This window comes from Neoarius graeffei, chromosome 16 (assembly GCF_027579695.1).
Source record: "Neoarius graeffei isolate fNeoGra1 chromosome 16, fNeoGra1.pri, whole genome shotgun sequence".
NCBI lineage: Eukaryota > Metazoa > Chordata > Actinopteri > Siluriformes > Ariidae > Neoarius > Neoarius graeffei.
In genome coordinates, this window is record NC_083584.1 from 56,655,154 (window position 1) to 56,678,205 (window position 23,052).

General features: G+C 41.1%; 1 protein-coding gene across 1 annotated transcript in view; it reads right to left on the minus strand.

Moving 5' to 3' along the window:
- dscaml1 (Down syndrome cell adhesion molecule like 1) overlaps positions 1-19,184 on the minus strand; it is a 165,480-nt gene extending 146,296 nt beyond the window's left edge. Inside the window, exon 1 of the mRNA XM_060942167.1 lies at positions 19,067-19,184. Coding sequence (XP_060798150.1) covers positions 19,067-19,169 — 103 coding nt within the window. The 5' untranslated portion in view covers positions 19,170-19,184. The remainder of the gene's footprint in view (positions 1-19,066) is intronic.
- Between the last annotated feature and the right edge of the window lie 3,868 nt (positions 19,185-23,052).

Consider the following 23,052-nt stretch of genomic DNA (forward strand, 5'->3'; position numbering starts at 1 on the left):
CGTCTGTTCCACTGCTTGATCAGTGCCTGATCCTTTTCTATTTTCCTTCTGTACCCACACATTTGGCAAGGTGAGATCCTCACATTGTGTTTCGTACCACTGCTATGTTGATGACACTCAACTCATCATCTCCCTTCCTTCCTCAGACTCATGTCTGCAGACCCCGCCCCATGAATGGCAGTTCATCATCTGAAAATAAATCCCAGTTTGACTGAACTCCTGTTTATCCCTGAAGATGCATTCTTCTGCCAGAATCTGAGACAACTCCCTGGAGGACAGTGTATGCAACCTTGGTGTAGTTCTGGACAATCTGACAACATTAAGTGGATCCAGATCTTTCTCTTCACAGAGGCCACTCGGGTGATTTTTCCAGTCTGTTGTCAGTGTGAGTTTGGACGACTGCACCAGTTCCTTGCCTTCCTACCTGCCGTGTGTCTGAACAGCTAAGTCACTGTTCTGACTTCAAAAGAACACTAAAGACTCACCTCTTCACTAAGCACTTAACTGAGGACAAAGCCCAGGAGAAAACTACTTCTTGTTGTACAAACTCCTCTAAGAGGGTTTTAGGTTGAGGTATACTGACCCATTTTCACCACAACCTCCAATTGTGTACATATAAACCTCCACGATTCTGCAGGTGGCTTATTGTGTGCATATTCAGACAATACGTTTGGGACTGCAACTTACAGCATATTTTACAAACAGGGAAGTGTGGAACTATTTTTTAGCTTTAAAGTTTATTTGCTTAATCAAATTTGGTTGATATGAATCATATAGTTTCACAATATATTGTGCTCCTGAGTGGCTGAACAGAAAACGTTTGCCCAATTATCCGGAGATCACAAGTTTGAATCACAAGTTCTTATTTGATGGCTTCAGTTGTGAAAATCAGATCCAAAATAATAATATAAATAACACCCTCACACCCAGAAAGGCATGTTTGCTCTCTTGGACTCTCGGCCACCAAAATGAGTTTCTTTTCTGACATTTCCTCTGGTCATGACGAGTGTATTCTTGTACACGGGAAATACACACCTCAACTCAAGCAAATGATATTTTCACAACTGTCAAATCCAATCTCTACATATCTATGCTTCTTTTACAAATAGATGGATGTTACAGTCTCTCTCTCTCTCTCTCTCTCTCTCTCTCACACACACACACACACACACAAATTCCTCGAAACGATGGTCCAAGGCTTAGATAGTTACTGATGTTCCACCCACACAAGGTCACAAGGTGGTGGTGCGCAATGCCTTCTCAGCAAATCCAATTCACATTCTGAGTCAGTCTGAATGATTTCAATGACTGCTTGACAGCTGATAGGCAAAGAAAATAGCTGAGAGCTCTCATGACTAAGACCAGTGTGTGTATAGGATGTGCGTGTGTCACTGTCCATGAAACTGCAAATAATGGTACAAATCATGTGAAACATTAAAGGAGAACTGAAGGCAAATTTTTTATGATCAAAATTCTATTTATCTCATTTTATTAAACACAGGAATGCATTTCTGATAGGTATTTTGTCGCTGCTATAGCAAGTTATGAGTGTTTGAAATATGCTCTGTAATATATCAGTCCATATGTCAAAGCGATGGCCGTAAACGAGATTTGTTGAGACCTGTGTGAGACATCATAGGACGGAAGTAAAACGTACAGCGGAAATCAAAGTGACCGACATCTGCCAACGTTGTCAAAAGACGCGCGCGGCCTCTTTCGAATGCTGACGTAATCAAGCCGGAAGTTTTGTTTGTTTTGATAGCAGTCAGGAAAGTTTGAAAAAAGTAGGCAGTAATCGTCATTTAAACTCGTTTTTGTGCAATATTTTGTTTGGAAAACGGTTTTCAAAATGGCGGCACTGACACCTGGCTGACACTTCACATTTCGAAGTCTCGCACAAGTCTCGTGAAGATCGCACGGATAAGCGACGCCTGCCGTGGACCAAACGAACTAAATTCAACATGGCTAAAAACTGAATAGGCCGATAAGTATAATATTTAATTGCAATTAGTTGCCAATACGATTCACGATATAAGGTTACTAAAACCGAAAACATAATTGAATAACACGTTAATTAAGAAATAAAGCAAGTTTAAAAATGACTTCAGTTCTCCTTTAACTGATAGTATACCCCTCATCTCATCTCATTATCTCTAGCTGCTTTATCCTGTTCTACAGGGTCGCAGGCAAGCTGGAGCCTATCCCAGCTGACTATGGGCGAAAGGCGGGGTACACCCTGGACAAGTCGGCAGGTCATCACAGGGCTGCCACATAGACACAGACAACCATTCACACTCACACCTACGGTCAATTTAGAGTCACCAGTTAACCTAACCTGCATGTCTTTGGACTGTGGGGGAAACCGGAGCACCCGGAGGAAACCCACGCGGACAACATGCAAACTCCGCACAGAAAGGCCCTCGCTGGCCACAGGGCTCGAACCCAGACCTTCTTGCTGTGAGGCAACAGCGCTGACCACTACACCACCGTGCCGCCTCTGATAGTATACTTTAAGGACAATTAAGAGAATTAAATGAGAGCTGAAATAAAGCTCTAAATGACACAAGGAAGTACAGATATAACAGTGATACAAGGATAGCTCCTGATCATATAAGAAAAACGTACAACAGAAGAATAAACAATAAATGCTCACCTGACATTACACCGCATTTGTATGTAAAAGGTTGTCGGCTTGATGCTCTAAACTGCACAAAATACTTCGAGAATAGAAATAAAATAAATCCTGGTCCTAAGCAGACATGCTGTAGTTCTATAATTCTTGCACCATCGCTGCAACTTTATCAATGATCATCGGTAAATAAGTCAAAGAGCACAGTGTTGTTCTGCAGAGATGAAGTGTGACCTTCTATTAATCTATTATACAACCAGTTAATCAATTAAGAGGCAATTCACAGCTGGGCACAACACAACAAAGAATGGGAAAAAGAGCAGCAACAATCAATAATGCGATAGGAGTGCAACCACACACACACATACACACACACACACACACACACACACACACACACACACACACACACACACACACACACACATAGTGTATATTAATTCTACATTAACTCTTATTTCACATCCAAAGTGAAATATCACGTGTGAACACAGATCTAGCAACAAATCAGTAAATCAATATATACAAATGTATAAATACCCCACACCCCTCCACACACACGACAGATACATGGCATTGATATTCTTATGACTCTGAGATTTGACTTTACACACAGGAAATATGGCAACACTACAATAAGGGAATATTAAGAAGCATTACATAATGCAGTCTTACACCTAAGGTGGTGTAGTGGTTAGCACTATTGCCTCATAGCAAGAAGTTCCGGGTTTGAGCCCAGTGGCCGATGGGGGCCTTTCTGTGTGGAGTTTGCATGTTCTCCCCGTGTCTGTGTGGGTTTTCTCCGGGTGCTCCGGTTTCCCCCGACAGTCCAAAGACATGCAGGTTAAGCTAATTGGTGGCTCTAAAGTGAGTGTGAATGGTTGTTTGTCTCAGGCCTGTGATGACCTGGCGACTTGTCCAGGGTGTACCCCGCCTCTCACCCATAGTCAGCTGGGATAGGCTCCAGCTTGCCCGTGACCCTGCACAGGATAAGTGGTTATGGATAATGGATGGATGCCATATAATGCCTAAATAAGCCATTCAAAATAAGCTGATTAACAAGAAGATAAATAGATTATAATTATTTTTACAAAGATTATAAAATAAAATCCTTGAGTTCAAAATCCCAAGGTGATTTGTATCCAAAAGATCAGACCAAAGATTTCTTTATTGAGAAATCTTGCCACTTGGCAGCCATCTTGGTAATGCCCCCGCAGTTATTCCAGCCAGGTTAAGAAGATCAGGCCCTGGTCTGACTGAATGGGGAGAGAGGTGTAACTGCGCTTTCAATGGCCAGTGGGACATAAAACTGCTGTATAGAATCACCAGTCAAATCTGATTAAGAAACGCTTAAAATGTTTGGAGACTTTGCCCTAAAATGAGGTTTAAAACCCCCCCCACAGGTAATACTTCTATGACTCATGCACAACTGCACACTCAAAAAAAAATTGACCCTAAAAAATAGACTTTATGTAATTTAATCACATGACAATTTTCCATGTAATTCTATCACATAAACTTTAAGTAAATGCTGAGCTTTATGGTACACGTTTCAACCATGTTAAGGTAATGCAAATAAATTACATAATGGTTATGGATTTTTTTAAAATAAACCTTATGTGGATAAATGGACTCAATGTTTTTTTAAGATATTTTTTGGGCTTTTTTTCAGCTTTATTATTGGATAGGACAGTGTAGAGACAGGAAATGAACGGGAGAGAGAGACGGAGAGGGATTGGGAAATGACCTCGGGTCGGAATCAAATCCGGGTCCCTGGATTTATGGTATGGCGCCTTATCCACCTGAGCCACAACACCCCCATGAGTCAATGGCAAAATTAAAATGATTTTTTGATTCCGCTTGAATTGTGACATGAATTTCACATATTGTGTTTCTGAAATTTTAAATATAATTATTTGTACCAATAAGGTCACGATTTAGTAGGAAGAAGTTTGACACAATGACTGAAAATGTTGCCACCTGCCATCTACTGTGCGGGAGTGTGATGTGCATGTCAGTCCCTACGAGATCTCATCAAGTAAAGTATACATGATTTGTTTAGATCTAGTTCATAGTAGGCCAGTTCAAATAGCGTTTATATGATTTAATTGAATATATTTTCAATTTTATAAACTTTACTTAAATTTTATGTGTAACTATTTCTTAATATTTACCTGGACCAAGAATCATTTTTTTGAGTGCATGCTTGCAGCAGTGCAACAACACAATTGGCTTAATATGTTTCCCAGTTCAGCAGACGACTGGCTTTTTGGGGAGAGGGGCAAGATTTGTGTTTTATGGACTTTTCCCATCGATTTCCATTCAGGGTTGTTTAAGTGGTTTGTCTTTTCCCTTATAACATCTCTGTTACAGTGTACTGGGTATTTAAAAATCTTGTCAGTACGATTTTCAATACCATGAAAAATTCAGACAGTCCTCTTTTGATTAAACTGATACGGAGATGCTGTAGAGGTGATGCAGTGCACAGCACACACCATCAGAAGTCAGGCTACTGGTGAGAAAGAGGGCGATTGGTTAACGGCATTTCCCATGCACCCAAGGGGGTGGTTACGTTGTGTTTTCTGTTCAATGAGGAAGTGGAGTGGTGTTGTTGAAATAAACTAATTGTGACCTTTTTAACTCTTCGATAAGGTGTTTCCCTTGTGCTCAACTTTCCACACTGCTGACCCTGTTTACTCTCAGAAGATTCTGGAATTTACAGTCCATGATCGTTTGCTTTTATCTTTGCAGTCTTAGTTTTGTGTAGCTATGCTGCTGAAGCCCTTTGTGGATCAAGCTTGTTGTGATGACTCATGGACGTTAGAGAAACTGTCACCGGAGCTTCATGTCCCCAATCCAGCCACCCGCGGTGAACAGATCTGGGATGAAAAGTCAGACAAGTAGCAATCCTAAAGAGCTCCATGAACAACACAAAAGCATGAAGGTTCCGCTGTCCAGATTCGAGTGATTGGATCCAGGTTTGGGGTTAGTGTCTGCAGATGGGGACCTGGTGATTGGGCTACGCACGGGACCAATCAGACTCATCCAGAAATGGAAAGGAAAAGGCTTACCACCTGCAGGGGTGTGGATTGGGTTCAATGCCTATTGAGCAATAGGTATGTGATGGATAAACTGAGTACAGTCTTGCAATGGAGTATGACATGGGTATGGAGGAACAGTGCAGGTTCCAACCAGACTGTGGAACAGTGAGCCAGCTCTTTATTCTTCTAGTTTCCTAATCCAGACTCCACGTTTATATGATTTGGAGAAGGCCTTTGCCTTGACATTTGTTGTGTGAGGTCCTACATGAGTATGGGGTATCTTGGTCACTACTATATCCAGGGCTTTCCCCAGAAAAAAAAATATATATATCAGAGCGGTGCTACTGATATGGAGCCCCGAAGGCTGCCGGGGGGGTCCGGGAAAGTTTTTAAATTAGAAACTTCAAATGGTGTATTCTGGTGGCATCTTGGGCTGATTTAGGCACAATTCAACATTATTAAATTTGCTGTTATTTTACCTTGTCAAATATGCAAGGGGCAACATTTAAAGGGCAAGATTAGATATGAAATAAAAACACTTTGTAGCACACCTCTTCATTTTCCAATTCCAGGATGCCAGGAACAGAATCAAGGTCAAATCATGCAACAGCACCATCTAGTGACCAATGCCTAGAATGTGGTTTTATGTATGGTTGCAAATGGCAGTCAGTGCACGCAGCGGAACCCTTTATTTTCACTTCTGGGTTGAGTTCCAGGATAGTCTAGACCAGGGCTATTCAATTAGTTTGTAATGAGGGCCAGTTCATGAAAAGTATCCCAAATAAGGGGCCTGAGAAATATCGCTTGAAATATGAGTAATCACATTAACAGATACAGTAAAGTATACCAACAAAGGAGTTCTTATATATAGTATTTTGGAACTGCATAACAACATCAGTGCATTGTATTGTTTTAAGACAAAGGGCCAAGCCTTTTTTACATTCAAATGGCATGTTAGGAAATCAGTCCAGGTGAGTCATATCACATTTAGGATTTCACTCATTTAACTAAGACTTAAGTGCACACAACTGTCCCAACAAAAAAACAAACAAACAAAAAAAAGACAAGTGCATAGTATGGAATGACCCAGAGGAAAATATTACTGCTTACATCAGTCTTGTCTTTGTCTCGCATAAATAAATAAGATTTTCCTGAATTCTGATCTGTTTCTTCTAAAATTCCTTTAGGAGCAAAAGAAGAGCAGAAGAGTATTTTACGATCTTAAGTTGAACTTAAATTGGACTTAACTGGGCTTTGACAATAGACTATTTCTTAGGAGTTTAAATTAAGAAGTAACGTTATGAAACATTGGTCAGATCTTACTGAATTCCGACTTGTTTCTCCTAAAACCCCTTTAGGAGAAAAGAGAGAGAGAGATCAATGTAAGAGCTGATTTGTTTCTGAAAGACAAAGATAAGACTGTTGTAAGAAGCGATGCTTTCCTCTGGGGAAAGGTGATATGACGTGTTATATGACAACGTATCAGTGCAGTGTTTTATCAAGGCAAAGTAATTCTATTGAAATTGCATCAGACATTTCAAAAATCAGCCAATATTTGCCATCTAATGAGAGAAATTATTATCTCATCTCATTATCTCTAGCCGCTTTATCCTGTTCTACAGGGTCGCAGGCAAGCTGGAGCCTATCCCAGCTGACTACGGGCGAAAGGCGGGGTACACCCTGGACAAGTCGCCAGGTCATCACAGGGCTGACACATAGACACAGACAACCATTCACACTCACATTCACACCTACGGTCAATTTAGAGTCACCAGTTAACCTAACCTGCATGTCTTTGGACTGTGGGGGAAACCGGAGCACCCGGAGGAAACCCACGCGGACACGGGGAGAACATGCAAACTCCGCACAGAAAGGCCCTCGCTGGCCACGGGGCTCGAACCCGGACCTTCTTGCTATGAGGCGACAGCACTAACCACTACACCACCGTGCCGCCCAGAAATTATTATTATTTTTTCGATTTAGCAAGAGCAGTGAAGTCAGGTGTATACGTGGTCAGGGCAATACGCATACACTGGTACAGATTCTGTGCAATGAGGGATGCACGATGATTAATTTTAATGGCATTCATGCATGAGAATGACGATTCACATGTGTAAGTACTGCCAAACATTGTGAAGATAAAAAGAGCAAGACCCCTTGAACGAGGGAATTTCTCGTGGCTAACGTCATGAGTCCAAAACTTTTCAGAACCTGCCAGCTGTAATGACTGTCGCAGGTCATCTGATGACTCAGTGTCAGTAAGTTCGAGTTGTAAAGACACTTTATTTAATGATGTTACCAGCTCCTTTGCTTTCAATGCAAACTCTCCATCAACATTCACATAGAAAGGGTCCTTCTCTGTCCATTCACTGTTGATTTGCCTGTTTTCTGCGTCAACTTTTTGCTTTTTTAAAGTAGAAAGAGACATTTGGTATAACTAACATGCTAGTCAGAACAGGACCATAGTTAGAAGAGCGGAAACGTGACAGCAGAAAGCAGCACATGCGTCTGGGGTTTTTTGACACTATTTAAAGGGCCGGTACAAATTTCATTGTGGGATGGACCCGGCCCGAGGGTCACCAATTGAATAGCCCAGGTCTAGACCTATATATTACAATGTCTTCCTATTTCTATAATTATTACTCATTTTCAGAGGGGAATAGGAGATATTTAGGTGCGGAAAGTACTCTGCATTGTTCAATTTATGGTGTTTTTTTTTTTTTTTTTTTGTGTGTGTGTGTGTGTGTGTGTGTGCAAGTGACAGCACAGTGCTGATGTCTCACAGCGCAATGTACTGCCGTATATCCGTGCTTTGAGGAAAACCCTGATATCCAATCCGGTCTGAGCACAGTGAGGGTTGTGTCCACTTTGTTTTAAGTCAAAACTATTCAAGTGTGTGTGTCTTACTCCATCAAGGGTGTGCCTAGTTTCCACTCTTAGAAATCAAGCTTAGAGAGGTGCCATGGATCGTGGGCTCAAGGTAACATCCCTGTTATTGAAAAATGATGTTCTTCTCTTGGCATCATCTTAATTGGACCTTTAACATGCACTCTGCTGCTGAGTATGACGATACTGGGATTAAAATTAACACCACCAAGTCCCTTGTCTTGGTTCTCTCTAGGAAAAGAGTGGACTGCTCCGTTCAGAAGCCTTGCCTCTGGTGCAAGAGTTTAATTTCCCTGGGCTCTTCTTCAGGACTGATGGAAAAGAGAGCAATTCATGTCACTTTCTTTGCCTATTGTCACTAGCTGTGTGCAGCAACCAAAACAACATGGTTGCAATGAAGCATGGCAGAAATAAGAATTCTACACAGGGTTTTGGGCTTATGTCCCATGATATGTTGAGGAGATTAGCAATCTGGGACAGCCTCGAAGCACCATAGCTCCTCTGAATCGAAGGAGACGTCCCACTGGTCTGCCTCAGTCTGCCCCAATAACAGTCTGTAATATAAGATCTAAACCAGGCAGAAACTCCTCTCTGCTGAACTCACATGTCTCCTCAGTCTGATAGAGTGATGTGCTCCTATCACTGGAGTGCGTGCAATATCTCCTCACGTCATTTCAAGTCATTGATTGTGAAATATTCTACACCAACCAAACGTCATGCCACACCTCAATACACCATCATTCCATATCGGTCCACTGAACCTTCACTGCGTTTACTGTACTGATGATTTCAACACCCTGATTTCTTGTCTGATTTATTCTTTTTTTTAATATGAGTCTTAAATATATAATGCACTCCTGAGGTTGATGCAGCGACAGTTTCATTGCACTTGTGCAATGACAGTAAAGTTCTTGAAGTCTGACTGGACTTGCGTTTGGTCACTGACCACTTCAGCTTCAGCCAGCACTGGTTCTCTACTACGATGCTTCCAAAACCAGACAACAAGACACCATTGATGTTATCAATGCTCAGAAAAGAGCAAAGTTGTTATGATAAAACTCGACAAAATCTGACAAAAGAGGATTTGAAGATTGGTTGGTCGCTGGAAAGATCAGAGAGATCAAGATTTCTGGTTTCTTAAGGTGTGGCTTAACAACAGCTAGATAATTTCCAAAGGATGATGATGATATAGATTGCAAATTATATTTATGTAAACTAAAGTTTAATTTTTTTCATGACCAAATACTTTATAAATCATCATTAATGCTGCCTAATTTGAATAAACAGGAAAAATGAACCAGAGTTGCAAAATATGTACCCATTTAAAGGTAGACTGCCTTTCAGATTTTTCAAGTGGAGGTCATAAAAAGAATTTTCCCTGACACCCAATTATTTTTGTTTAGTGGACCGAAAGCAACTGAATTCGAATCACAGACTTCCAATTTTATCAGTTTTTTTAATTTAATTTTTTTTAATACAGTGTCTTGCAAAAGTATTCATCCCCCGTGGTGTTTGTCCTGTTTTGTCACATTACAAGCAGGAATTAAAATGGATGTTTGGAGGGTTAGCACCATTTGATTTACACAACATGCCTACCACTTTAAAGGTGAAAATTTTTGTTTTATTGTGACACAAACAATAATAAAGATAAAAAAAAAAAAACAGAAATCTGGAGTGTGCATAGGTATTAACCCCTTTCGTATGAAACCCCTAAATAAGAGCTGGTCCTACCAATTCACTTCATAAGTCACATCATTAGTTGATTAAGATCCATCTGTGTGCAAAGTGTCACCTGATCTGTCACATGATGTCTGTATAAATCAACCTGTTCTGGAAGGACCCTGACTCTGCAACACTACTAAGCAAGCAACATGAAAACCAAGGAGCCTCCAAACAGGTCAGAGACAAAGTTGTGGAGAAGTATAGATCAGGGTTGGGTTATAAAAATATCCCAAACTTTGAATATCCCAGGGAGCGCCATTAAATCCATTATAGCAAAATGGAAAAAATATGGCAGCACTACAAACCTGACAAGAGAAGACCGCCCACCAAAACTCACAGACCAGGCAAGGAAGCCATTAATCAGAGATGCAACAAAGACACCAAAGATAACACTGAAGGAGCTGCAAAGATCCACAGTGGAGATGGGAGTATCTGTCCATAGGACCACTTTAAGCCGTACACTCCACAGAGCAGGGCTTTATGGAAGAGCGGCCAGAAAAAAAAGTCACTGCTTAAGAAAATACATTTGGAGTTTGCCCAACAGCATGTGGCAGACTCCCCAAACACATGGAAGAAGATTCTCTGGTCAAATGAGACTAAAATTGACCTTTTGGGCCATCATGGGAAATGCCATGTGTGTCACAAACCCAACACCCTGAGAAGACCGTTCCTACAGTGAAGCATGGTGGTGGCAGCATCATGCCGTGGGGATATTTTGCATCTGCAGGGACAAGAAAGCTGGTCAGGACTGAAGGAAAGATGGATAGCACTAAATATAGGACAATTCTGGAGGAAAACCTGTTTGAGCCAGCCAGAGGTTTGAGACTGGGATGAAGGTTCACATTCCAGCAGGACAATGACCCTAAACATACTGCTAAAGCTCCACTGGAGTGGTTTAAAGGGAAACATTTAAATGTCTTGGGATGGCCTCATCAAAGCCCAGACCTCAATCCAATTGAGAATCTGTGGCATAACTTGAAGATTGCTGTACACCAACACAACCCATCTAACTTGAAGGAGTTGGAGCAGTTTTGCCTTGAAGAATGGGCAAAAATCCCAGTGGCTAGATGTGCTAAGCTAATAGAGACAAACCCCAAGGGACTTGCAGCTGTAATTGCTGCAAAAGGTGGCTCTACAAAGTATTAATTTTGAGGTGGTGAATACCTATGCACACTCCAGATTTCTGTTTTTTCATCTCATCTCATTATCTCTAGCCGCTTTATCCTTCTACAGGGTCGCAGGCAAGCTGGAGCCTATCCCAGCTGACTATGGGCGAAAGGCGGGGTACACCCTGGACAAGTCGCCAGGTCATCACAGGGCTGACACATAGACACAGACAACCATTCACACTCACGGTCAATTTAGAGTCACCAGTTAACCTAACCTGCATGTCTTTGGACTGTGGGGAAACCGGAGCACCCGGAGGAAACCCATGCGGACACGGGGAGAACATGCAAACTCCGCACAGAAAGGCCCTCGCCGGCCCCGGGGCTCGAACCCGGACCTTCTTGCTGTGAGGCGACAGTGCTAACCACTACACCACCGTGCCGCCACCTGTTTTTTCATCTTAATTATTATTTGTGTCACAGTAAAACAACAGTTTTCACCTTTAAAGTGGTAGGCATGTTGTGTAAATCAAATGGTGATAACCCTCCAAAAATCCATTTTAATTCCAGCTTGTAATGTGACAAAACAGGACAAACATCAAGGGGGATGAATACTTTCGCAAGACACTGTGGAACAATTAATCTCCACTATATTTTCCTGCTTCATCATGACCCAGTTCAAGATACTACGATATAGTCTGGTTAACACCAGACCATATCACAAGTGAAATATGGTCTGGAATCCGTCTATTGAATTTCTCGTAGGGGAGGTGTGGTTTACGATTGTCAACGGCCGTTTATTGGATGTTGCGAATGTCTATCATTTGGCGTATGGCCAATCATGGCAGTTGTACCCGGTGACGTAGTTAGAGCGACGAAGAAGACGAAGAAGAGAAGGAAATAGAAGGCAAAACAAAAATAGGAAAACAATGGCACCGAACGATTACTGCCATTTTAAAACAAACTTTCGCTCTAAACTATTCAGAACAGTGTCTAAAGTTTGATCGAAAGTTTGGTTCGTATCGCTCGCCGCCATGTAAAATGTGATCTGTAAACAGTCCCAAATAAACTACAAGCTTCCGTTTGTCGAGTAGTACGCGTCACCGTCTTTCCACCCCTCCCCACTCTCTGATTGGCTCCCTAACTCAGGCGAGCCTTTAGACCATAGTTTCCATGCTGTCTTTTCAGATCGGAACGATTGTGCAAAGCAGCATGGGATTTCCCAGGCTAACTACGATATGCATCACATGGTGGGCTTTCCCCATTGGCGCAAGGCATTGTGGGATACAAATTTGAAACAGGAGAGAAAAATGGAGGACGTGAGTGTGCGAATGAAATGTGAAAGACCGACTACAGTAACGGAAAGCGAGAAGAAAATACATTATTTTGTGAAGGAATGGAAACACAGGACCAAATTAATAAATATCGGCGCTCAGTGAGAACCTCGGTGTGATCAGCTGTTCGTTTAGTGACAGAATGATGGAACTCTCAGTGCACGGTCAAAGGTAAACCTGCGCATGCGCACACGGACTTCCTCTGTCTGCTTGACTGCGTGAAGTGAGCAATTTCATGCACATTATTTACTCGGGAATCCCCTCAAATTAAATAATTTCCAAGCCACAGAATGGCCTGATAGTTTGTGAGATATTACAGAAATAAACATGTATTACAATGACCAAATTTCAGAGGGAACTAAATTTCACCGATTTTATGAAATCGAAAGGCCGTCTAGCTTTAAATTGGACATTAAGCATTAATTGTAATGGCTTGTACATTAATTAATGCATTAATTGTCTACATTATTGTATATATATTGTATGTATTGTATGTATATGTGTCAGGCAGTGACTCTGCAAATTAAAACTTCTTTCTGCTAAAATCCGATATCTCCAGTCATTTTCCACGGTCTCCCTGCTGCTTCTGTTCTCTGAAAGTTCACGCTTGCCTCTTTCTTTAATTCGAACATATTGTTTTCAAAATAAGCATATCATGATGAACCATTCATGAATTATATTTTGACATATTTTTGAAGTATGTAAAATGTTTAATCTTAGTTTCTGTTCTTTGTGACATTTTATCATTGTGCAAGCGTGCTTTCAGTATTCGATATCCAGAACACACTTCACGACAGCAAGTCTGACTTGATCAGCCATGACTCAGTGATCATAATAATAGTGCCAAGTAAGCATTCCTTAACCCACACACACTGTTGTGTATTTATCGGAAAATAATCTGTAGAAGTGAGTGGCACGGTGGTGTAGTGGTTAGTGCTGTCACTTCACAGCAAGAAGGTCCGGGTTCGAGCCCCGTGGCCGACAAGGGCCTTTCTGTGTGGAGTTTGCATGTTCTCCCCGTGTCCGCGTGGGTTTCCTCCGGGTGCTCCGGTTTCCCCCACAGTCCAAAGACATGCAGGTTAGGTTAACTGGTGACTCTAAATTGACCGTAGGTGTGAATGTGAGTGTGAATGGTTGTCTGTGTCTATGTGTCAGCCCTGTGATGACCTGGCGACTTGTCCAGGGTGTACCCCGCCTTTCACCCGTAGTCAGCTGGGATAGGCTCCAGCTTGCCTGCGACCCTGCACAGGATAAACGGTTATGGATAATGAATGGATGGATGGACGGAATCTGTAGAAGTATGAAATGTTCAGTGAGTTCATGTACAGAGGTGTGAAGTGCACTGAAGCTCTGTTTCTCTTAAAACTTCCACTCAAAACTATTTAATCATCACCTCAATCAGTCATCTCAGTCAGTTCGACAGCAATACGAGAGGTTTTTAAAATTCAGACACTAACAGTAAAACTGGTTCGGGTTATGACTCAGTCATGGTTTAGAATCATACATACGTAAGCATGCGATTTGAGACACAGTCCTAGTTTGTTTGGCGGAGGTAGACGGATGAGGACATTTTTCCATTTTTATTGCTGAACTCCACGAGAGCGACATGTCAGGGTGGTGAAAAGACTAAAATAGCACGGACTCTGTTCACTTAAACATGGCTCAGCTGAATGTGACTCAATAATTGGCAAAAAAAAAAAAAGAATGAAACTAAAGAGGAGATCCGAAGTTTCTCTCATGACTGCATTTCAAACCAAGTGACACCAAATGAGGTCACAACCCCAAGTTTGGGAATCTCTAACTCAATCATCAGGGGTGTAACTGGGGGGTCCTGGGGTGCCCGTGACCCCCCACCTTTGTTGGATCATACATTTTTTCAATACCCACATAAGAATATTAGAAAAGCGCCCACTGTAATTTTTCTAACATTTTTTTTTTTAAACTAGATTGTCACCTCAGCCTCATGAGGGTTTCTATAACCTTGTATGGACTTCCTGTGGTTTGGGCGTGAAAACCCAGTTCTGCGCAAGCGCAACACGATCGCACTACAAAGCATGGTCAAGCTGCCGGGGTAGCTGCAGTCTTTTTAGTTGCGAATTACGAGTATTAATTAACCTCTTGTGTTAATTCGCCATGTCAAAACAAGTGAAACTTTCCTTCTTCTTTCGATGTGAAGAGAGGTAAGCAATTTATTATATTTTTTTTTCATCAAAGTTACATTTTGTGGCTTTGAAGCTAAGTTTTAGTATGCTGTTTCTAGAACACAGCATCAAGAAAACATAAACAGCAATAATGGAAGAGCCGGTATCTAAGCTACCTAAAACTAGCAATGGTAATTATTTTTTGTTACATATTTTTCATAGTTCTATTCTAGTACTAAGTCAATTTTTTGATCTGCATTGGTTGAGCTCTGCATCGGTTGACTAGGGTAAGATGTCGAGCCGCTATCCATACACTGCCGGATAAAGCTGATTTGACCGAATCATTGTCCGACATCTCAACAGCTCGCAACATGAGATGAAAGAATGATGCAAAGACCGCATTATTTTCTCAAATGTATTCAATGTATTTTTTTTCATTTACAAACCTGCGGGTATGTACTCAGGCTGCCAGTCAGTGTGTGACCCCCCCCCCCTTGAAAAATCCTAGCTACGCCCCTGATCATGGATATAAACCATTATTAGCCCTCTTTATTTTTCCTTCTTGTAAAATATAATACTCATACCCCTTCTGTTAATAATTCATTAAAGGAGAACTGAAGGCAATTTTTTTATTATCGAAATTCTGTTTGTTTATCTCATTTTATTAAATGTAGGAATGCATTTTTGATCGCTATTTTGTCACTGCTATAGCAAGTTATGAGTGTTTGAAATATGCTCTGTAATATATCAGTCCATATGTCAAAGCAATGGCCGTAAACGAGATTTGTTGAGACCTGTGCAAGACATCGTAGGACGGAAGTAAAACGTACAGCGGAAATCAAAGTGACCGACATCTGCCAACGTTGTCAAAAGACGCGCGTGCCCTGTTTCAAATGCTGATGTAATCAAGCCGGAAGTTTTGTTTGTTTTGATAGCAATCAGGAAAGTTTGAAAAAAGTAGGCAGTAATCGTCATTTAAACTCGTTTTTGTGAAATACTTCATTTGGAAAACAGTTTTCAAAATGGCGGCACTGACACCTGGCTGACACTTCACGTTTCGAAGTCTCGCACAAGTCTCGTGAAGATCGCGCGGATAAGCGACGCCTGCCGTGGACCAAACGAACTAAATTCAACGTGGCTAAAAACCGAATAGGCCGATAAGTATAATATTTAATTGCAATTAGTTGCCAATACGAGTCACGATATAAGGTTACTAAAACCGAAAACGTCATTGAATAGCACGTTAATTAAGAAATAAAGCAAGTTTAAAAATGACTTCAGTTCCCCTTTAATGCATAAATGATTCAGAATCATTCATTAAGTATAATAAATGATTACTTATTGCTTTGTGACAATCAAGGTTTATGATTTATGAAGTGTGAACATAAAGACTGTGTTTTCAGTTGTACAATCAGGGACACAGAGAGGAAAAACTATTGGTTGGTGAAATAATTGTTGGTTGCCATTATTTATTCCAATTTATCTCGCAGTGCGGTGGTGTAGTGGTTAGCACTGTCGCCTCACAGCAAGAAGGTCCTGGGTTTGAGCCCAGCGGCCAGCGAGGGCCTTTCTGTGTGGAGTTTGCATGTTCTCCCCGTGTCTGTGTGGGCTTCCTCCGGGTGCTCCGGTTTCCCCCACAGTCCAAAGACATGCAGTTAGATTAATATGGGACGGCCTTGGGCTGAGGTGCCCTTGAGCGAGGCACCGAACTCCCAACTGCTCCCCGGGCGCTGTTAGCATGGCTGCCCACTGCTCTGGGTATGTGTGTGTGCTCATTGCTCACGTGTGTGTTCGCTGCTTCAGATGGGTTAAATGCAGAGAGGAATTTCACAAGCGTGTGATGAATAAAGTTATTGTTGTTGTTAAATAGAGATCATAACTTGGAGGATAAAATAAGTGGAGTGTTATTGGCTTTCACAACGAATTACTAACATTAATTAATACATGAATCAACATAAAAACTCTCAGTACATGACGATAAGTGACTTGATAATGTTTACTCAGTTTACATTGTATTTGCGAAATCAGTGTGTTTAATTCTAAAATTTGTTCAGCGTTTATTACATGTAATAAAGTAGTTACTAAATAAATTAAAACTTTAGGGAACAAATAAAATTTTTAAACAAACTTTGTAGACATCATTAAGTTCATAATCAGCGCTCAGGTCCAGTTATTTTGTTTGTGAAATAACGAGTTCAAATAAATTGTTAATTATTAGTGTTCTTGCTGCTTACAACAAGCACACTATTGCTCTTCTTAAGTTTACTTTTATTATTATTATTATTATTATTATTATTATAGCACACTTTTTTGGAGCCTAACTGTAGCATGTTAGCAGTAGCATGCTAGCATGTTAGCTGTTAGCATTAGTATGTTAGCATGCTAACCATTAGCATTAGCATGTTCGCATGTTCACATTAGCATTTTAGCATGCTAATTGTTAGCATGCTAGCATTAACGTTAACATTTCTAGTTGGTAACATGTTAGCATTAACATGTTAGCATGTGCATGGTAGCTGTTAGCATGTTAGCATTAGCATGTTACCATGCTAACAGTTAGCGTGTTAGCCAAAGAATGTTAGTGTGCTAACCTTAGCATGTTCGTATGCTAGCTGTTAGCATGTTAGCATATTAGCATGCTAGCTATTAGCCATTTAGCCTCAGCATGTTAGCATGTTCACAATTAATATTATCCATTAACATGTTAGCATGCTTGCTGTTAGCATGCTAGCTGTTAGCACGTTTGCCAGAGAATGTTAGTGTTAACCTTAGCATGTTTGCATGCTAGCTGTTAGCTGTTAGCATATTAGCATGCTAGCTATTAGCCATTTAGCCTCAGCATGTTAGCATGTTCACAATATTATCCATTAGCATGTTAGCATGCTTGCTGTTAGCATGCTAGCTGTTAGCATGTTTGCCATTTGCAGATTATCATGCTAGCTGTTAGCATTAGCATGTTAACATGTTAACATGAGCATGCTAGCTGTTATCATGTTAGCATTAGCACATTACCATGCTAACAGTTAAGATGTTAGCCAGAGAGTGTTAGCATGATAACCTTAGCATGTTTGAATGCTAGCTGTTAGAATATTAGCATGCTAGCTGTTAGCCAGTTAGCCTCAGCATGTTAGCATGGTCACAATTAACGTTATCCATTAGAATGTTAGCATGCTAACTGTTAGCATGTTTGCCATTAGCAACTGTTAGGATATTAGCCTTAGCATGTTTGCATGCTAACAGCAGTAGAATGTTAGCATTGGTATGTTAGCATGCTAGCTGTTAGCATGTTATCCATTAGCATACTCAAATGGTAGCTGTTTACATGTTAGCCTCAGTGTGTTAGCATGATAGCTGTTCTGCTACAGCTCAGCAAGCACACTGCATTTTCTCTGCGGAAATGCAGTCTTATAATTATTATTATTATTGTTAGTGAATGGTTAATAAACTTGGTACTGTTTAAGAATGCTGACGACTGTGTCAAGTGACTTTTATTTGTGTTTCCTTTTTGTGTTACCAAAAAAAACAAATGTAGACAGTGAGATACATCATAATCTTTGCTCTGTTTGGACTAAATTTGACCAACGTGACCAAAATCCTGAGGTTCTTGTTTTCCTTGGCATCTGCTGTGCTTATACATCACACACTCACTCCTGGGTAAAAGTAAATAGCTCCAGTATGATGCATCGATGTTTCATACAGTTCCATTTTGTTTAATTGGACCCTTTCCCCTTCCCGCTCCTCTGTACTGACAAAATGGGAGACATAAAAATAAAAAAAAAGCCAAATGAATTAAGGTTGATTAACAGAGCTCCCTAAAACCCTAACGACTTTTGCATGGTCTCCTAGCTAGTCTAAAATCAGAACATGATGCCTGAGCTTCATTTTAATTAAGAATCAATTCATGCATCTTCATAGACTTACAAAAGATTTAACTAAAAGTTAAAGGTAAAATAACACCATCCAAAATCTGTTATGGTGTTGACCGTCCCATGTGTACACGCTTAAATCTAATAACGCTCTAACGTGGACTTGCTGAGATACACTTCTTCGACTTCAAAGTGATCATTCTTCAACATACTTGTGAGCAAGTTACACCATTAATTAGCCAAACTGTGATTCTATTCTAAGAGGAACAACCAGAAAACGGTTCTCTGTGTCTTTATCAGGACTTAACTCTGGGTAAAAGAGTCTGCGGTTGGAGTCCTACCTGGAACAATGGCAACGGTGTCCTTTTCCCAGGAGACCACGCTGACATACTCCTGCACGGCTGAAGGAATGAGGCACTTGAAGACAGCCACGTTGCCCCGCATGGACCGCTGATCGGCCACACGAACCGTGTATGGCTCCCTGAACACTGTGTGTGAACAAAATAAAGAGCAGGTTGAACAATCATTTGGCCTCTTATTATACAGTTTTCTCTGTGAATTTTTTTTTTTTACTTTATCTCTGATTATACAGAACAAAGAAGGCCAAAGAAGTCGGCTTATAAGGTTTGTCTCAGAATCATAATAAAAGCTAATTCCAGAATTATTGTTTATCCATTGTCCTGTATGATTATGATGCAAGATGTTTTATCTTTAGGTCGTAAATAACAGGAAGAAAAGAATTGCAACATTAAAAATCACCCACATGATGTCTTCACAGTGTTCCTGCAACTCTCACAAACCCTAATCTGTGTAAGTGTCCGACATCACAAGCAGAACCAGATCAATGTAGAAAGAGAGGAGATCTTAAAAAAAAAAAATCACTGTTTCCAAGCAAGGAAATTTGCTTCGAGTAAAGGGCAGCTGGAGAGCACAAGTGGATTAGAGGAGATGCTAAATTTTGTTTTCATTTCTGACTTTCAATTTGTTGCCTTTTCCTCATCAACCTCGATTTACCTGGGGACTGTAATTGCCCCCTTGTTTCTTTGTGGGAGGCAGTACAAGGGCGTTTTCATTCTAAAAATTCCCTCTACAGGCTGCTTCTTTTTTTTTTTTTTCCTCCTCCAACATCTCATAGCAAACTCTGGATTCATTTTGGCAAAGACGTTGTTTCTTTTTTAATCCATCAAAATCCCAGAAACTGTCAGAAGATCCAGATTAGATTGCTCACACTCATCAGTGCATACAGTACATTTTCTATAGTTCCGTTGTAGTTGCTGAATAATTAAGAGCAGTTACTAGATAATTTGCTTTGAGACAAATAATAAGCTGGGTTGGAGAAGCAGGAACAAATTCTAAGAATGGGCACAACCCCCAACCCAAACCTGGACATAATTAACGCCTTGCCTGCAGGCATGGGTTCTTGGTCATTAATAATAGTTTGTGCCAGGCGACACTGTCCCCCACAGAGACTGAAACCAGTTTTCTTGTGTGATCATCAAGGCTGGAGTAGAAGGCTTTATTCTCTTGTCATATATAAACGTGCACAAGTTTTAGCACTAAATAATTTGGATGTAGCCCGGATTTGTTTGGGCCACTGGTAAATAAACAGCTTTTTACTGATGCAAAAGGGATTTGAATCAATAGAAACAATCAATAGAGGTCGCTTGCTCTCTGGCCTCTGTATTTTCATATTATTTATTAACTTCTTGATTGACTGCATGTCTTGGAATACACAGATCATTAGATTTCCAAAGATAAGCATGACAGTGACTAATATGTTATATAATTGTGTAGATTCCGTAGTTTTTATTTTCCAACCAAGAGCTTACACTGTGATATTTTGGTTTTGTTTTCATTTGTAACAATGTAGTTACATGTAGATTATAGGTCTAATAGACCGAAATCAAATCACTCAATGTACTCCATCATTAGACTGTTACTGATGCTTGACTGTGCTCATGCGTTGCTTAGAAACAGACTAAAACCCAGTTTGGTGCACCTTCTGCCTTCATGGGCACTGGGAGGAACAGAGGTATCGCTGTCATTTACATAATTTACTAGAGAGAAACCAACGTCCATGTTTATGTGATTTACAAAAAGAAGATAGAAGAAAAAAGAAATCAGGCTGAATACACAAGGACAGGCACATTACAGTTTTTCGCAATTGCTTCTGGACATTTCAGGAATTTGTGCATTTGTTTTGAAATAAATTTTGCCTTCATGAATTTCTCAAATCTACACAGCCATCATGTGGCTACCAAAGTGACCGCAAAGCCTTGAATCTCATCTCATTATCTCATTATCTCTAGCCGCTTTATCCTTCTACAGGGTCGCAGGCAAGCTGGAGCCTATCCCAGCTGACTACAGGCGAAAGGCGGGGTACACCCTGGACAAGTCGCCAGGTCATCACAGGGTTGACACATAGACACAGACAATCATTCACACTCACATTCACACCTACGGTCAATTTAGAGTCACCAGTTAACCTAACCTGCATGTCTTTGGGCTGTGGGGGAAACCGGAGCACCCGGAGGAAACCCACGCGGACACGGGGAGAACATGCAAACTCCACACAGAAAGGCCCTCGCCGGCCCCGGGGCTCGAACCCAGGACCTTCTTGCTGTGAGGCGACAGCGCTAACCACTACACCACCGTGCCGCCCGCCTTGAATATGGTTCGAAAATAATGTTTACATCAAAAATAATGAAAAAAATCTTTTTTAGATTTATTTCCACAACCACTGTAAACACATAATATTGTATAGTATGCACAAAGGACATAAAGTCTACACACCCCTCTTAAAAATGTGCCTTGTAAAAATGACAGGTTAATCACGTCAGATCTTTTTTCCACTGTTAATGAGGTTTCGCAACCAACAAATTGAAAAAAAGTTTTAGGGGAGAAAACAACAACAACAACAACAAACATATGGTAATAATTAGGTTGCATAAGTCTGCACACCCTTTTGTCACGGGGCACACGGCTGTGCCTCTGACTGCTGAAGCCCTGGTCCTCAAAGAGCTTACAAAGCATGTACAGGATCTCACTGGGAAAAAGTATTGATCAGAAGAGGGCTTTCCAAAAACTTTAGATGGATCATGCAACATCATGATGGCCATCATCAACAAGTGGAAAAAAAAATGGGGCATAATGACATTTCCAAGGGGGCGGCACGGTGGTGTAGTGGTTAGCACTGTCGCCTCACAGCAAGAAGGTTCTGGGTTTGAGCCCAGTGGCCGACAGGGGCCTTTCCATGTGGAGTTTGCATGTTCTCCCCGTGTCCGCGTGGGTTTCCTCCTGGTGCTCCAGTTTCCCCCACAGTCCAAAGACATGCAGGTTAGGCTAATTGGTGGCTCTAAATTGACCGTAGGTGTGAATGTGAGTGTGAATGGTTGTCTGTGTCTATGTGTCAGCCCTGTGATGACCTGGCGACTTGTCCAGGGTGTACCCCGCCTTTCGCCCGTAGTCAGCTGGGATAGGCTCCAGCTTGCCTGCAACCCTGCACAAGCAGTTATGGATGGATGGATGGATGGATGGATGGATGGATGGATGGATGGATGGATGGACGGACATTACCAAGAATGACATGTTCCTCCAAAATCGATTAAAGGACAAGAAACAATCACAAGGAGGCTGCCAAAAATCATCCAGCAATATTACAGGAGCTGCAGGACTGGCCACTCCCTGCATGTGACTACAAGTTCTTGCATTCTGGACTATGGGATAAGATGGCTATATGGAAGCAGATGGGCAAATCAATCAATCCATCCATCCATCCATCCATCCATCCATCCATCCATCCATCCATCCATCCATCCATCCATCCAAGACCACCTACATGTTGCAAAAACTATGTGGCAAAATATATTATGGTCTGATGACACTAATGTAGAATATTTTGGTCATAATTCTAAAAGCTATATTGGGCGCACAAACATCCCAGCTTATTGCCTAATATATCCACTCGTGTTGGAGTCAAGACCTAAACCAAGACCAAGCCATGACCAAGACCAAAGCAGGACAAGACTGAGTCAAGACCAGAACCAGACCAGTGTGTGTGAAGGGGGATGGGGAAGGGGTGGTAGTGGGAGAGTTACAGTAACTTGGATGCATAACTATGCACACCCCTTAACTAATACTTTATTAAAGGACCTTTTGCTCATACTACAGCACTCAGTCTTCTTTGGATAAGTGTTGTAGAAATCTTGAAATAAAAAATCTTGATTTGGCAATTTTATTCCACTCTTCCTTGCAAAAATGCTCTAGATCTATCAAATTGTGAGTGGATCTCCAGTGCACAGCCCTCTTCAAGTCATTCTACAGGTTT